General features: G+C 33.2%; 1 protein-coding gene across 3 annotated transcripts in view; it reads right to left on the reverse strand.

Moving 5' to 3' along the window:
* Positions 1-11677: 11677 nt before the first annotated feature.
* MBOAT2 (membrane bound glycerophospholipid O-acyltransferase 2) overlaps positions 11678-17670 on the reverse strand; it is a 167825-nt gene continuing 161832 nt past the window's right edge. For all 3 annotated transcript variants that reach the window (XM_074209624.1, XM_074209622.1, XM_074209623.1), the window contains exons 11-13: positions 17469-17601; positions 16279-16430; positions 11678-15132 (exon numbers count right to left, since the gene is read on the reverse strand). In XM_074209624.1, coding sequence (XP_074065725.1) covers positions 14907-15132; positions 16279-16430; positions 17469-17601 — 511 coding nt within the window. In that variant the 3' untranslated portion in view covers positions 11678-14906. The remainder of the gene's footprint in view (positions 15133-16278; positions 16431-17468; positions 17602-17670) is intronic.

Consider the following 17670-nt stretch of genomic DNA (forward strand, 5'->3'; position numbering starts at 1 on the left):
TAAAACTCAAAATAAATAAAATCTTTCTAAGGAAAAAAAAATAATAGTACCTACTTCCCAGGTTTGTTGTGAGGATCAAATAAGATAATATTTGTAAAAAAGCATTTGGCATAGTACCTGGAACATAGTTGATGACTATATATAAATACTAGCTACTCTTAATAGTGTTTTTACTTGAAGAAAGAATAGCTATATTATGGAATATGAAAAAGTCAATCATGAAAGAATAAAAGGATCAACTTTCAAGGGTGGTGGCCCAATTGTCAATATATAGGGGCATATGGCATTAAATATAAAAAGAGATTTCTAGTAAGTCAGTGTCTTAGAATGTGAATTGGTGCAAAGATTACATACATTGAGTCACACACCATTAGTAACTATTCTTATATAGCATTTCAACTACTCACAGTGTGATTTATGACTAATTTTAAATAGGAAAATAGCAAGAAGCTCATGACCTCTGTTATAAAATTTCCCTAGAAACCCACTACTACTGGCTAATTTTCATGCCCTGATTTATTCCAAAGAAGATCAAATGATCTTTGGAAAACATGACTTGGAGTCATCTGGGCTGTTTTCCTGTACCATATATCACATGATTTTCTCTTTTGATGATTCTGATACCTCAAATATCTACTGAAACAATTGATTCCACTGCTGAAATTGTTGCTACCATTGGTGGAAAATCACTATCTACCTTAAAGTGTTTCAAATTTCTTTTCCTGTCCTTTTTTAAGATAAGAAAAAATATCAGTATTAATGCAGATAAGATTTTATGTTTTTATTTAGGTCCTTCAGAGTTTCCTAATCTATAACCAATTCACCAGTATCTTTTATTAGTCTTATCTTCCAGAAGAAAAGAATAGCAAATAGGCATTTCATTTTATCTGTCCATTACTCATACCTCACTCCATGGTGGTAATCCTGAGTAATCAAAGGATAATACTTAGAGAAGACAAGTTCTAGCAAGTCCTACCATTTGGAAAATGGTCGTGTAACATAACTAATCAGCTGGGGTGCAGCAAATTGCACACATGATAATGATTTTAACAATGGCAATCAATGAGAAAAGAAAAATATTAAATAATCTTCAGTCCTAAATGGTTCACTTCTACTTGCACAATGACAATGGCAGGAAAGAGAACAAAACATTTTAAGAATGATTCCAAAGTACTTGCTTTAATCCTGGAGGAATAGAGCCATAACAGAACTATTATCAATGATGATGTTCTCAATACAAATCAAAAAACTTAAGAAGTTGGAGCTAAATGGAAAGACACTCTCAGATTCTTCTCAAAGGGGTGAGAGTGACAGAATTGGTTTGACCATGCATTCAAAGGTATTTGAGTTGCCCCAGTTGTGTCTGAGTCTTCATGACCCCATTTGAGGTTTTCTTGGCAAAGATACTGGAGTGCTTTGCCATTTCTTTCTCTAGCTCACTTCACAGATAAGGCAAAGAGGGTTAAGAGATTTGCATGGGGTCACATAACTAATAAGTATCAGAAAACCAGATTTAAACTGAAGAAGGCAAGTCTTCCTAAATCTATCCATTGTGCCACTTAGCCCATAAAAGCAATTAGAAATATCACTTAAGGATTAAACTAAAATACAACAGACAGATGACTTAAAAATGGAATAGATTTTTCCAGCATTATGGTAGTGATATTGACATGAATTTTCCCTGACCCTCAACTTTGTTTTTTGTTTTTGCATTTTGTTAAATGACTTGCCAAAGATCACATAGCTAGGTAATTATTGTTGTGAGGATCAAATGAGATGATATTTGTAAAAAAAGCATTTGGCATAGCCTCTTGAATCCAGGGCCAGTACTCTATCCACTGTGCCACCTAGCCACCCCCCTCTCAACTTTTCTTTTTTTTTCCTCTCAATTTTTCTTGATGCTATCATAGTTAATAATGATACCTTAAAACTATGTCCCTAGCCTTACTATTCCTTAAAATGTCATAGACCTCATCTGGGAAAGACCTTAAATTAGAAAGGTCAATGTCATCCACTCACTGCATCCTGGGCCATCTCCAGTTATCTCGACTTTTGTCTTGCCATTGGACTTTATGACTTTGAAGGAGTGACACTGAGGATTTTGTGCAGCCCTGTCTCATTTAAATCCAATTCACACTCATAATATCATCTTACAGAGTCCTGGGTCCTCTTCTAAAACAAAGAAATAAACAATATTAACTATTAAAATTCTATGGCTCTTTGAATAGAGATGATGGTGATCTGTTCTTGCTACATTTAATGGCAGCCTATGGAAATGATTCTCAAAGGGTCCTAAATCAAATGGCTCCCTTTTATAGCTATAGGGCAGTACTTTTTTGATCTATAAATGTGAAAACTGGGGCATGAAGTTGTCGCTAGTTACTTAATGGAATTCACAGGTTCTTTCTTCCAAATAGACTTCCTCATGGTAGATATTTTGATGTAAAAAGACATTGTTTGATTCTCTAGGGTAGAGCTGATGGTAACATATGACTTAGTATGACTAGAAATAAGTAACAAAGCATGTTCTCATGAAGGTTATATCATTGATGCAACTACTACTTTTGGCTTTCAATTGCCTTTAGTCATTTTTTCCTTTAGCTTCTGATGTATTACATATATACTATATATGTACACATATGTATATTTATATATATACACATATATAGTGTAGTAATATTAAAAAACCCTTTTTTGTCCCCTCCCCAAACAAAAGAAATAAGGAGCACAAAAATTTGAAATTTGGGCCCTTGACTCCTCCAGCTTGCCCCTGAGGAAGCAAGAGCTTCATGACTTTGTTCTTATTTCTCCCTTTTGCTTACTACCAAGGGATTAGGAGCCCCATGACTCAAGCCCTAGATTTTTTCCCCTCTCTTTGTGGTGGACAATGTGTGTGTGGGTCTCTGTTCCTCTATTCTCCTGCTTGCTGCTCTGGTTTAGAGGTGGGATAAGTAGCACAGACCTGAATTTGAAGCTATTTTGCCCCCCCCTTCCATCTTTTTTTTTTTCTGTTAGTAAGTTCTTCGTGGATGAAGTTGATATGCCTAGATAGCTCTATAAGAACTAATCCTATCCTGTGCCTTCCACCCAATGTAGAAATAATTGTGTACTGATATTTCTAGGATTGTTGTTAAGGATTTAGCAGTAGATTTATATTTTTAAGTAGTTTTCCCCAATGTAGTTGGTAGTTTAATTGTACTAGATTGGTAAATTTGTTGCTGAACTAATTTCTCTATAGTCTATATCCTGAAAATCCCTATTAAATGCCTCTCTATAGAGACAAAACTGTGCAATTAGTTTTTGCCTTATTCTTCACTGGTGTCCTAAAGATTAAGTCCAAAAGATCCTAGAAATCTTGGCACACACCAATCTATTTTTTGGGATGCAGCAAGCAATTATAACTAGTGAAAGTTGATAGGGATTTCCTTCTGCCCTCTAATCCCAGACCTGTTACCAAAGGATAATTTATCATCAGTGATAGTGGAATGAACATAATTTAGAACACTGGGCCCAAAGTGACATACATGATTATTCAATGTGAGGCAGAAGAGAATGGAACTGAACAAGTTTGCAGCAAAGACAGATAGCTAGACTAGAGTTAGAAGATATCTGTGCTTAATGTCTCACCATTTTATTTTTTCCTTTTTTTAAATTAAAGATTTTATTTATTTTGAGTTTTACAATTTTCCCCCCTAATCTTACTTCCCTCCCCCATCTCCCACAGAAGGCAATTTGTTTCCATGGTATACACTGATTCAAATTGAGTGTGATGAGAGAGAAAGCATATCCTTAAGGAAGAAACATAAAGTATGAGATAGCAAGATCAGACAATAAGATATCAGTTTTTTTTTTCTAAATTAAAGGTGATAGTCCTTGGTCTTTGTTCAAACTCCACAGTTGTTTCTCTGGATATGGATGGTATTCTCCATTGCAGACAGCCCCAAATTGTCCTTGATTGTTGTACTGATGGATTGAGTGAGTCTATCAATATTGATCATCGCCCCCATGTTGCTGTTAGGGTGTACAGTGTTTTTCTGAGGTGCTGAGGGATGATTTTTCAAGGTCTCAAAGAAGGAAAGATAAAAGGGAGCATATTGGAGCCAGCTAATATAAGATTTAAAAATTTTTAGTGCGAACATTAATATCTCAAAAATCAGTAAATATTACCAATTGGTACTTGATTTCTTGTTTTGTTGATTTTCTAGACTCAAGAATACAAGGACAAAAATGTTAGTAGTGAAAATTAGTCTTTACAACATGTCATGTGTACATTTTGTTGTTGTTAAATATTTAATAGCCCATCCCTGGAAAGATATCAAAAGAATGGAAAAATCAAGTGATAGGATTGCCACCCCTTCTAAAAGTGAATGGAAAAAATGTTAGCTTACTGATGTTTCCATTTCACTTTTATAAAAATTCTTTATGGTACTTTACCATGAGGTATTGAGGGCCTATCAGTCAAGAAGCATTTTTAAGCACTTCCTATGCCAGTCACTGTAATAATAATAATAATATTTGTCCTTCATTTTTGAAGGTCATGACAGGCACATGAATTGGATTTGAGTGAGGGGAGGCTGTGTAGAGTCACCAGTCTCACTTTCTTCTCCAGAGCCATCTGGGTCCAGTGACCGGATATGCATCAGGAGGACTGGAGATAACTTTGGATGGGAGGCAGTCAACGTTAAGTGACTTGTATAAAGTCACTCAGCTAGTAAGTGGCAAGGGTCTGAGGCTGGATTCAAATGCCTGTCCTCTTGAATCCAAGACCTGTGTCACCTAGTTGCCTGTAAGTCACTGTACTAAGTGCTGGAAATGCCAAGGAGGGCAGACACATGCGCCCTGCCCCAAAGGAGCTCACATTCTAATTTGTTGTTGTTCAGTCATTTCAGTTGTGTCTGACTCTTCATGGCCCCATCAGGGGTTTTTCTGGCAGAGATACGGAGTGGTTTGCCATTTTCTGAGGCAAATAAAGTTAAGTGACTTGGCCAGAGTCACACAACTAGTGTCTTGAGGTCAGATTTGAAAACATAAGGATTAAATGGTTTGGTATCACCATGGTAGAAGGTTGGTTAATCAATTAGAGAGATGTAAAAATTATTGCTTTGTTGTACCAAATGAAGTACCCATTCTGTTAATATTTATTAGATGCCTACTATAAAACACAAAAACCCAAGTCTTTCCCTTGATGAAGTTGGCAATTTAGTGGGGAAAGACAAACAAAAGAAAAAAGGAAGAGGGACATGACAGATCAGAAGGATATTGAGACATGGTTGGACTGGGCCTCATTAAATGGAAATGCTAGGAGGAACATTTATTTTACTTAAATTTGTATTTGTCAAGACATGGTCTCCTGATTTTTTCCAACTCTGTTCAGTGATGTGTGAACATTTAGGATAGTGTGAGTAATACCAAGCTGGGGTTTCTTAAGAATGACTGGAATCAGACAATTGGGCAAGACATTCAATTGTAGAAGATAGCATGGAGTTGGGTGGCTGAGATTGGGAAGGGAGAAGAGTGTAAATAGTGTGAATCTGGTAAAGAACAGAGAGGTAGAAAGATTAGAAGTCACAGGGAAAACAAAGATAGGATTATGGGTTGTAAATCAAGGGAAAACTCAAATGATAAAAGATTATGATCAGATTAAGGAATTTAAGAGGTCATAAATACTGAAATACAACACTCATAGTTAAAGTCAAGCTCAAGGTGTAGCTGAATGTAGATGAGGTAAAATGGAGTTGGGGATGTTTTATGAAGTGTTGGGGCTGGGATTTAAAGCAATGTTTTGTCTGATTCACGTAATACTCTATTTGTAAATAGTGGGAGAGTATGGAAAAGTCACTTGGAAGCTGGAACATGAACTTCCCCCTAAAACTTAGCAACTTAAAGGCTTTAGGCATTAGGTGGGAGAAATAAATCCCAGAGAGGATGATGCATAATACAAACATAAATTTCTCTAAGACTATTAAATCATTTACAAACCTAATAGCCAAAGACAGAAGCCTAAGAAAGACCTGTTCCCTGAGACTCAGTTCCTCTATTCCCATCTAAGTAATGCTACAGTTATGAGTAAAGCATCAAATACAATGTTTTACATAAAAAAAGCAAAATAGATCTAAAAAAGGGATAATCAAATTATGTAAGATTTGCAGCATATCACAGGAAGGGACATTTTACAGAGGAAGAAACTGAAGCATAAAAAGCTTAACTGACTTATGGTCGTACAAGAAATCAAGAGGCAAGAATTATGATTCAAATCCAGTTCCTTTGAAAACAAATCTAGCATTCTTGCCAGAACTATTTAAGAAGGAGGGCATCTAGGCCAGTCATAAGTTTCACTCCCCACCTTGCTGCATTCTTTTGGACATCATTATGCCCTAGAAAACTATTCATCCTGCAAGATTTTTTGAGCCCTGGAACTCACACCTTTCTCAAAATCCCTAGGGTTCTCCCAAAGTTGAAGAGAGTGGAGAAGTCCTCCTAGCAGTCCAATCATATCTCAATTTCCTTCTGATCTGTCATGTTCCTCTTCCCTTTTCCTTTTGTGTGTTGTCTTTCCCCAGTAAATTGTCAGCTTCTTGAAGGGAGAGGCTGGGTTTTGTGTGTGTGTGTGTGTGTGTGTGTGTTTTGTAGTAAGCATTTAATAAATATTAACCAAAATGAATACTTCATTCTTACGTATTAGTTGCAGGGATATCTGTAGCCAAGAACTAGAGTGTCTTGTTAGAGGAACTACAAAAAGGCCAGTCAGTGTCATTGAATAGAAAAGTATGTGAGGGTATATAAAGTAAAAGACTGAAAAGGTAGGGGGAGATAGGTTATAAAGGGTTCTGAACACTAAACAGGGCTTTGTATTGATTCTGGATATTATAGAGAGCCACTGGAGTGTATGTGTGTGTGTTGGAGGGGAGGGGTGAGGGAGGGAGGAGGCAGGCAAAGAACACAATCAGACCTGAAATTTAGCTTAAGTATGGACTTGAGTAGGGATAAACTTGTGGCAAACAGATGAACCAGAAGGCTATTTGCAATAATCCAGGTATGTGGAGATGGGGGTCTATATTATGGAGGGGAAGTAACAGAGGAGAGAAGGGAATATATTTAAGAGCTGATGCAAAAGTTAAAGCAACAAGTTGGCAAAAGTTGGAATTGTGGGAGGGGTGGAGCAATAGTGAGAAGTTGAGGATGTGAGTCTGGGTCACTCAAAAGATAGAATGGTGGTGCCTTCAATAATAGGAAAATTTGGAAAGAGAAAGTATTTGGGAGGAAATATAATGAGTTTTGTTTTAGACATGTCTAATAGACATCTAGACTAAGATGTCTCATAAACAGTTGGAGATGTAAGACTGCAGATCAGCAAAGATATCAGGGCTAGTTAAATAGATTTGAGAATCATAAACAGAGAAATAATAATTGAATTCATGGGAACTAAAGAATTAAGGATATACAGAGGGAGAAGATGGTTCAGAAGAGAGCCCTGTAGGACAACTACAGTTTGAATGCATGATTTGGAGGAAGATCCAGCGAAGGAAACTGAGGAGGAAGGAGTCATATAGTAGGTGGGGAACCAGAGTAATATCTTGAAAATATCAAGAGAAGAGAGAACTAAGAAGATGGTTAACAGTATTAAGGCTTTAGAAAGGTCAAGAAGGTTAAAGATTGAGAAAAAGCCATTGGATTTGGCATTGAAGAGATCACTGCTTATTTTGGAGAGAGTAGTTTTAATTGAATAATTGTGAAGTTGAGAAGAGGAGAGGCAGATGTCCTCAAGGAGCTTTGTTACAAAAAAGAAGGAAATAATGGGGTGACAGTGGTGATGGAAGAATAAAGTGGGGTAGAAATGAAATTTGTAGTAAGTAGAAAAGCAGCCAGTTAACACAAAGAGATTGAAAATAAATGTGAAGATAAATGAGGGGGCAATTTGTTGGAGGAGACAGGATGGAATGTGATTACTTGTGCAGATAAAGTGATTTGCCTGAGAGACATACTGACAAAAATGTGGGAAAATGAATTACAATTCTCTTCTGCTTCTTAAATGTACTTGAGCAGTGTTAATTTATGATTATAACATACACATTATCTATTGGTATTCAGGAAATTGAATTTCAAGATGGGACTTGAACGTTTTATTTGTTAGTCAATTGCCTTTTAACTTTTTTCATCTAGTTAGTTCTTCCAGTTTGGGGTTGATCAGATAGCAAAGAGATTATGTCCTGTTTGGGTCTTTTCATTCTCTGTATTTAAAAACAAAAACCGAAAAGGAACTGTAATCTTATATTACCAAAACTTAGAACCATAACCGTAGAGGTCATCTAGTTCATTTTACAGATCAGGATACCAAGACACAGAAATTTTACACAATTGAAGTGACTGGAAGATCAGAGGCAGAATTTGAACCCAGATTCTGTCTCCAGCATTTGTATTCTTTATATTCTATCACATAGTCTACACCTCCTGATATATGAGTTTCAGTGAGAAGCATTCCTCACTGTTAGCCTATTAGGATATGACAGGTAAAAACTTTACTTAAAGAAAGAATTCAGTTATTTTTTTTCACATATCTGTTTTTAAGGGTTGAATATACTATAGGATACTGAGAATCATTAATGAGATGCACTAGCCTAATTTTGTTAACTTTGAATTCTTGAAAAATGTTCATAATTCTAACAATCCCATTTTATTAAAATAAACATATTCAGTTACATTTATGAATACATGAGTTCAAGTGTCAGAAGATCATCCAGTGAAAGGATGATTTATGATAACTTCAGGTTGATTTTTAGGGCCTAGTATTAAGCTGTACAGAAAAATTTTCCTGAAGGGGTTGTCTTGGTGTTATTCACTCAGAAGACTGTGAAATTAGTAAACACATTCAAATATTTTTAAACTACTGTTTAATCAATTTTTAAGACACACAGATTAGAAAAACATTTATATGTAAGTTAAAAACACCATTAACACATTGCAATATGCTACCAGTGCAGCTCTGACAGAAACTAGAAATGAATAATTATTAAAATGACATCACAGTGTAACTAACAGTGGTAGCTTAAATTTACCAATCACCAATACCTAGTTTATGGATCTGTTGAAAAATAACACTTTTTTTAAAAAATATATTTTGGAATAATAAAAATGAAAATCACATACAATATTCTAATTTCAACAAGGGAAGGCAAGAGAAGAAATACTGTAAATATTGACTGCTAGAATTGTTAAGTTTTACCCTTGTAAAAGGATCTCTCTTTTATAAAGACATAAAACTCTTTAAGTAGAACCAAGGAAGGAATTAAATTAATCGCACATTTTAATTTCTCAAAAGGAGTAATTTATTATAGGGTCCCTCAGTTCCATGAGTGAGTTTTTGCTTTCGCTCCTTTTGCTTTCTGTGAGGTCCTTTTAAAGATAGAGATCATACTTTTCTAGTTGATCTAATATAAATTTTATATGAATTGAAACAGATGTCTGTTTGGTGGTCAACTCTTTTCAAAGTGGAAAAATTTAGAAACAAGTTTATTCTTATAGACAATCCAGTATAATTGGTTTTTTTAATATGCTTAAAAAGAGGAATCTTAGAGCAACAAAATTCTGTTAGGCATTTTGACAGAGGAATAATTGTTCCATAGAAGAGACAATACAGAAGATTATTACCAACTTATTCCTTGGAGAGAGATAAATCTAGAGTAGACATTATGTAGGAGCCAGATACTGTCCAGTCAATGGCAGCTTGTACCCCACTTTTCCATTAGAAGGACTTGGACTTGGACAAACCATTTATTTCCACTATTTTATAAATTCTGGTAGGCCATCCAATTTATATTAACAAACATGGCCAAATACCACTGAAGCAATGGGGTAAATATGGTTTGACCTGGGTCTTAACACAATGATTTCTACATTATACAGCTTGTTTTTTTCCCTTTTAAAATGTACCATTTAAAACAATAAAACAAAAATAACTTTTAAAGACAAGTTAGCTTTGAAGTAAAAATACACACTGAGGCTTATTTTGGACAATTGCTTTCTTCTTCAAGTCCTACCCTTGGGGTTCACATAACATTAAAAAAAACTATTAAAATCATTAGGAACATTTTATTAAAATCATTGGCCAATGAACCAATTAAAAAATGAACTGGTTATTTCCATTACACAATAACAGCCTAGATAAAAGCAGCTAAATCACTGATTATGAGGGCATGATTACAAAATACCAACATGGCAAATCTTTTTCTATTAAAAGAATATCTGTAATTTAAACAACTATAAATATAGACATTTATACACACTGTATATGCAAACATAAATAAGAGATATGGGTCTTAAAATCTGTGACATTCTAGGCTCTACATCCTCAGATTTTTTCAAAGACAAATTTTTCCTTTTGAAAGTAACTGTTTTCTTTCAACATTCAGAACAAACATTAATTTGTGCAAGAAAAAGACATAATGAACTACATATCCAATTAAGTCTTCCAGTTTTAATCTATTTGATGGCAGATAAGGAGAGTAAGGAATAATTTCACAGTGTTCCTTCTTAGAATATAGTTTTATAATAAAACTGTGGACAAGCCTTTAGTCAAAACCACAGTAACAAGCAACATTCAAACTACTTCTCTTTTTATATCATTTTTTATCCTTCGATGATAATATAATAGTTTGGAAAACTTAAGAATGAATAATTACAAACAATTGGTAGCAAGAGGAAAATTAAATAAGTATATATTAGGAATGTATTAATTCTTCAGCTTTTCCATTTATGTTCAAAATAAGTATATAAATTACAAATATTGAAAATTAAATATTTTACCTTGCAAAAATGTTTATGTAACATATGAATTCTCTGATTAAATTAATGGTAAATATTTTGTTTAAGGAAAATATTTGAAGTTTTGGAATATGTTAAAATAATTTTAAAATGAAATATGTCTTAAATAATTTATAATGAAATAATTTAATAAACAATTAATTAACTGGTACTATATTTCCTGGGTAATAAAATAAGTAAATGTGGAAGAGGATAAGGGATAATTCATGTTACTTTTTTCTTCCTGATATAAAATCATACAAGTAAAGGGGGGGAAAAGCAGAGAAAGCAAGAGGAAAATCTGCCATGTTCTCATATATATATAAATTGACATATTATTAGGGAATCCTTTTAAGAGATCTATTCAGCAGAAATGCTACAATGACATGGTTTTTGGTCCACTGGGCTCAAGAATTTTTCCTATGTTACCATGACAACCTTTTGCAGTTATATTTCTATTTTCTGATATTAAATGGATACAATTATGAGGACACTGCTCATGTTCTTGCACATTATTATTACAGAACTTGCTTGCTGATTCCACCCATGTTACTCCAAACTCCTCTCTGAACTCAGGAGGTTAAAATGGACTAGACTAATCAAACTTTGTAGTTTTATGGGTGAGTAAAAATGAGACTTAGGTAAGTTAAATGACTTGTTCAAGGCCACAGTGATCATTAATTGAAGAGTCAGGGATATGAACATGAATCTCTGGTCATACAACAGTAATATAAATGAACTGTATTTCTTCATGTGTTCCCATGGTGACACATTTTCATAGATTTGGAATAGTCGGAGTTAGAAGGGATCTTAGAACTCATCCAAATTAATTTACTCATTTTAGAGAAAACAAAAAAGGTACTATGTGTACACACACACACACACACACACACACACACACACACACACACGCCCCCAACCCTAGAATAAAAATTCGTTGATGACATGAGATGGAGAACTTTGTCAGACAAATTCATTTTCTCTCTTACCCTTAATTACAAAGAAAATTTTTATTTTAAAGTTAGAGAAGTGAACTGTGTAAAACAGTGATGATTTTTACTTATTTAGTCAATATGCTATTGATGATTACTCATTTAAATTATAATAGTAGATCTTAACTGTATGACAAAAAATAAAAACAAGGAACTAACAGTAAGAATAGTTAAAGCACAAACTAAGGTCTAACATCTTCAAATCTAAACTAAATTATATGCATGTTTCAACCAATTCCAATTTAAGAACTGAAAAAATAAACTCCAGCTGTACTATTATTTCAGGGTGTTTTTTTAAGCAAATGCCTTTTAGAATCTTTCAAAAGAAGTAGAAACCCACATTAATCCTTGTAACACTTCACAAATAATTGATCAATTAACAAATATTTAGTAAGTTCTGTTTATCAAGTGCCAGGCACTGTGCTGGGGAAATAGTATTAGAGCATGAAATAGTCTTATAGAGAAAAGTCAAAGTTAGAAACCAAAATACATCCACTGTGCTTTCTGAAGCAAAAGGAGGACAAATACTTATTTAATTTGTAGGGGGAAATCAGTTAACAAGTTATTAAATACATACAAACTCAGTGAATGAAAAAGATTTTCACTTTTTTGAGTGGTGACAGTATTATCATATAAGCAAATGGATCTTACAAAAATAGTTGCCTACTATAAAGATGAGGGAGGTAGCATCATGGGATGGAAAGAGGACTCAATTGGAAATACAGTTCTGGTTCTACTGTTCATAAGATGTGTGATTTTGACAAATCACTTTACCTTTTGGATCTCAGTTTGCTCACCTATAAAATGAAAGGCTTGATTAGATGGTCCCCTTGTCCCATCCAAGCTCAGCAAACAAGTTATGTCAAACTAAAATGGAAGCTAATTATGTAATGTCCTTGAGGGTAAGATAGAATATTGAAAAGAAAATTATTTGAGCTTTCCCTACTTCTTACTTACATACAAGGTTGCAATCCAGTGCTTGTGCTTTCCACTAGCCAGAAAAGTCTTCATAAAATCAATACCCCTATAGTTCCTCTTAAAGAGTGCTTAGATCCTCTGCTACATTCATCAATGAGTGAAAATTCTTTAGCCAGCAAATTTAACTGGTCTTTCTATGTACATTCATTTCTGTCCTCTTGTATTACTCGCGCTTCTTAATTTCAATATGCTTTCATTTTCCATTCTTTCCTGGGAATCTCTTAGGACAGGGCCAGCCCCATCTATGTTTTCCAGACAGGTATGAAACAAGAAGTTTCAACAGAGACTGAGCCAAGGCAGTCTGTGATAAGGCTCAAAAAAAGGCAACTCTACATTTTTTGCTGATTAGGACCTGCTAAATGGCAGGTGTCTTAGCTTTCTTTGCTTTTCCTAAAAAAGAAAAATAAAAAACACCACAAAATTCAGCACTATTTAGTACATTCCTACATATCACTAGGGCTGTTTGGCCCTTCACTCAATTTGTTAATCATAATTTGTAAATGATAACATAAAAAGGAATTAGAGAATCTGGAAAGTTTGCATTTAATAAAAATAAGGCAAAATAAAAGTAAGCTAAAAATTAAAAAAAATCTTTGTTCCTTTTTTCAGTGGTTCAATACATTAAGAACCCTGCACACACTTACACCAACTATCACAAGGTTTAGGAACCTTCAACGATTTTATGATGTTTCCTGCCAACTGTCCTTATAATATAATTCTGCGCTATTTTTTAGTCACAATTAAGATCAAGAATTATGCAGCCCTTGGGGATAATGAGAATGCTGTAGTATTTTAAGGGAATTGTAAGCACATGAAAATGGCCCAAACTAGAACAAAAACATATTTTTGTATTTAGAGAATTTTAAAATCCAATTAAAAGGTGCTAAATAACCATACTTTTACACAATATCTAATAGTTTTAAATATTACTTTGTATAAACTTTTCTAAAGATTTGGTTTAACTTTTCTACCAAGAGTCTTATATAATCCCCTTAAACTTTTTAAAACATCAATTAGGCTGTTATATTAAGGGGCAAATATTTCAATCTTTAGCTTAAGATAACTTGCTTTTACACTTAACCAAGTGAAAATGTTTACTTCTGGGACATTGTTTTAATTCTATTATTTACTAATCCTTTCGTAATGCTTTAGTCTTTATGTGTCTGATAAACTTTAGTTAAAAAATTTTAAGGAAATTTAATTATTAAATCTGTGAATATCCTAAAGACAATAATAAAATAAATTCAGACATGTTAGGGTTAAGAAGCACTTCCACTGAGCACCTGGTACTTACTTGCAATATATTGATCTGAGTCCTATGATTGCTGACTTGTCTCTAATTGCAAGGTCCACTTAGTGTTTTCTTTTCTTTTTAAAGTAAAAAAAAAAACTTAAACTATCAGTTTTGTCATATTTAAATTATATGTTTAAGAAATTCTTCTTAGAAGGGCTCAATCTGACTGATACAATATAATTAAAATCAGCCAACCTAGGCTACCTATATTTTGGCATTGGTAATGTTTACAGTTCTGTAATCTACTTAAGTTGTTTTGAGATAACTGTAAGAAAACCCTCGAAATACTGAGATGTTTATTGCATTTTATATACCATTCACAATGTTCTGATTAAAATTCTTCCTTCTAATTTCCTTTACAGCATTTAATATTAAATATCTGAAATCTGCTTTTTTACACAAATATTAAAACATGAAAATACCATTTAGAAACAATTATTTCAGTAAATAGAGGGTTTAAGGCAAAGCATTCATCTGGAAAAGTTAAATTTCCCTCTCTCTTCATCTAGATCGACACAATTGTTTCTATTCCCTCAGTACCTTAGGATACACAACGTACATTCATCAAAGGGGCACACAATATGACCCTATGGACATACGTTGAAGTCCTGAGTGCCCATTGAAATAATGGAAATATTTTCATATAAGGCATGACCCACAGGGACATGGCACAAGAGGGGTAATTCACTCTATCTGCAGCCTATTATACAAGATATTCCCTATGTATATTTATAGATGTCCTTTTTGTCACTTAATTTTGTTTCAGTTGAATACAAACCTCTGTAAAAGGTGCTAAAATTGGTTTTTTGAAAACATGAAAAATATCCAGTTTAATATTCTTTCCATCATTGTTTTAGTGCTGAATAGCTGGAAGTTATTTTTTGCTTCTGATTTCGGATGTTATTAGTTACTAAATAACTGTTCTGTCCCAAAGGATTTTCTTCTTCCTCTAATTTTTTGGACTGTGAAAAGTGATCTTCTTCCTGTATCTTCTTTCCTCTGTTAGTTTTTTTCCCTGGCAACAATACTACTACCAAGATTCCAGTAATGTGAAGGCAATAATACCAGGAGCTAAATGAGAAAAAAAAAATCACTTCATCAAATTATGAGTTATTAATCATGCATAAATAACATATTTTGTAGATGTCATAGATAACTAAGGATGTTCCACATTTCTTTTCCTTGTGTTATTGCTGCTATTGGATATTTATAAAGCCCTACTATGTAAACCTGGACAGCATATAAACCTGCTATTAAGTATCATATTGTATTTCCCAGTAAGGGACATAATGCTCTGATTAAATATAGAAAATTAAAAATAATAAAAGTACTTATTTGTAACAAGATCTTCTGAAAATTACTTCCAAGAATGCACATTCTCTAAAAAACACAGAATGTAGTAACACAAAGATAGTACAGTGGTTTAGCAGGCTATCAAAAGGCTTAAATTGGGCTATTTTTAAACCTAATTTCTAAACAAAATGATATGTAGTTTTATGAAGGCTTGTAAATTCAACAAATATTAAGAATGGAATATTTTTATAAATTACACAAATTATGAAAAATAGATTAAAGAAAAAACCACTTAAAATACTGACATGATTTCAAACAAATGCTATCAGGTACAAGTGACACCCCCAAAAGGCCTTTGGAAACAAAATCCAGTCTAAATTGCTTGAGTAAAACTATAAAATTTAACAATTTAGTTAAAATAATTCACCTTATGATAATTGACCAGGAAAATGGAAAACATACATCTAAGAAATGGCATTAATTTCTCTTTGATTGAAAGGGATAGAAAGAAAACATTCCATATAGGGAACTATCATTTTTCTTTTTTTAGTAAAAATTAATTTTATCTTTGGATTAGTCACCAACCAAACTAGCATTTATTAAGTGTCTACTATGTTCCAAAAGTAGTACTAAGTCTTCAAGTTCTTTCACACAATGACTACCCAGCTTTTTATACTTTCACCATGACCAGATATTCATTTGAAATGTCTAGTGAAAATCACTCCCTCCGGAAAACTGACTCCCATTTTCATTTAAAAGTTTTGTCATATTTAAAGAGTTATAATTGCTAATATATACAGATGTAAATAATGTAGCCAAAATGATTTCTCTATTCTACCTTATTTCCAAGGAGTTTATTTTAAAAATAAGATTTCTTTAAAAAAAAAAAGACCCCCACTGAGATTTTTTAAAAGATACACTTACCTGAAAAACAAAATCGAGGGTTTTATAGAGAGAAGTACAAATGGTACAACTGTGTAACTTATTGCTACTTGAGTTGTTATCCATGTTATAACATCATAAAATAATTTAGCTTCTGGAGGTTCAATAAAGTAATGTCTAATGTTATTTCTCAACTGAAAAACAAAAATACAACAGTAAGTGTATTAGCTTTCCTTTATAAATTACATGGATCATATTTAAGATACTTTTCTTTATATTTTTAAACTTATTAAAAACATGATGATATGCATTCTAAGATTGCCAAATAATATATTGAGATATGTATCAATACTATAATTTTATCCAGAAATGGAGACTTCTAAAGAAATTGTTCAGAAGACTATTTCAAGGGCACAATTTTAAGGTGATCATTTAACTAAAGAAAATAAATTCTTAGAATTTAAAAAACTGTTTATGTTTCACTTAGGGGTAAATGTGATCATATTTTATTTATATGGATACTGTTAGAGGTTATTTAGAATTTTTTAATTTAACCAATGGTTCTCTTCCTCAGGGACCATCATGGATTATTCTATGTTTTTAAACACATTTTTGACCATATTTCTCTACTACTCTTTTACATAATCCTTCCTTCTCCACAAAGTGGTCATGATTTCTTCCCTTTTCTGATCTTATTGCATAGATCAGTATATAGATCAGAGGGCAGGAATTATGTGCCTAATTTATTTATTTATTTTAAAAATCTCTTTCCAAACATCTAGTTAGTTCAATGAACTGAATGTATCAACTTCTCAATATTTAACGAATAAATGAATTTTTGCCAGTTAAATTCTTCCTTTCCTTCAAAATAAAAACAAAGGCCTTCTGTTTCAGTGTATTTTATTAATCAATTTTACTTCACAGTGAATAAAAGGTGGAACATGAAGCACTGGCTACTCTTTTGTGACTCTTCATAGTGCCTTTACTTTTTTTTTTTAAGTGTACAGCCCTCAGTTGATTTTAAAATCTTTCTAGACAGAGGCATTGACCCCTGTCCCAAAGGGCACAGTTATCGCACTGTTACTGAAGAATATGCCATCCAGTCAATTAGTAAGGTCAAAAAAGTATCACAAAATGATTACTTGAAACATTTTAAAAAATGGAACTGGTGATTCAAACATCTTAAAGATAAAAAATACTGATTTTGAATCATAAAATGTCCAAATACTCACAGTTCGCGCTGCTAATGTCATTACCATCCCAGTTAAAAATGTTAAGTAATATCCTGGATATACACCATGCCAAATGGCTGAGAGGATGAAAGTCTGAATTGTTGGGCTAAAGGAGGCTCTTTCATAACAGACTCTGGGAACACAAAGGGGAAGATATATACACATATATAAGAATAACAATTATGACAATAATATCTAATAA

Source organism: Macrotis lagotis, chromosome 1 (assembly GCF_037893015.1).
Source record: "Macrotis lagotis isolate mMagLag1 chromosome 1, bilby.v1.9.chrom.fasta, whole genome shotgun sequence".
Taxonomy (NCBI): Eukaryota; Metazoa; Chordata; class Mammalia; order Peramelemorphia; family Peramelidae; genus Macrotis; species Macrotis lagotis.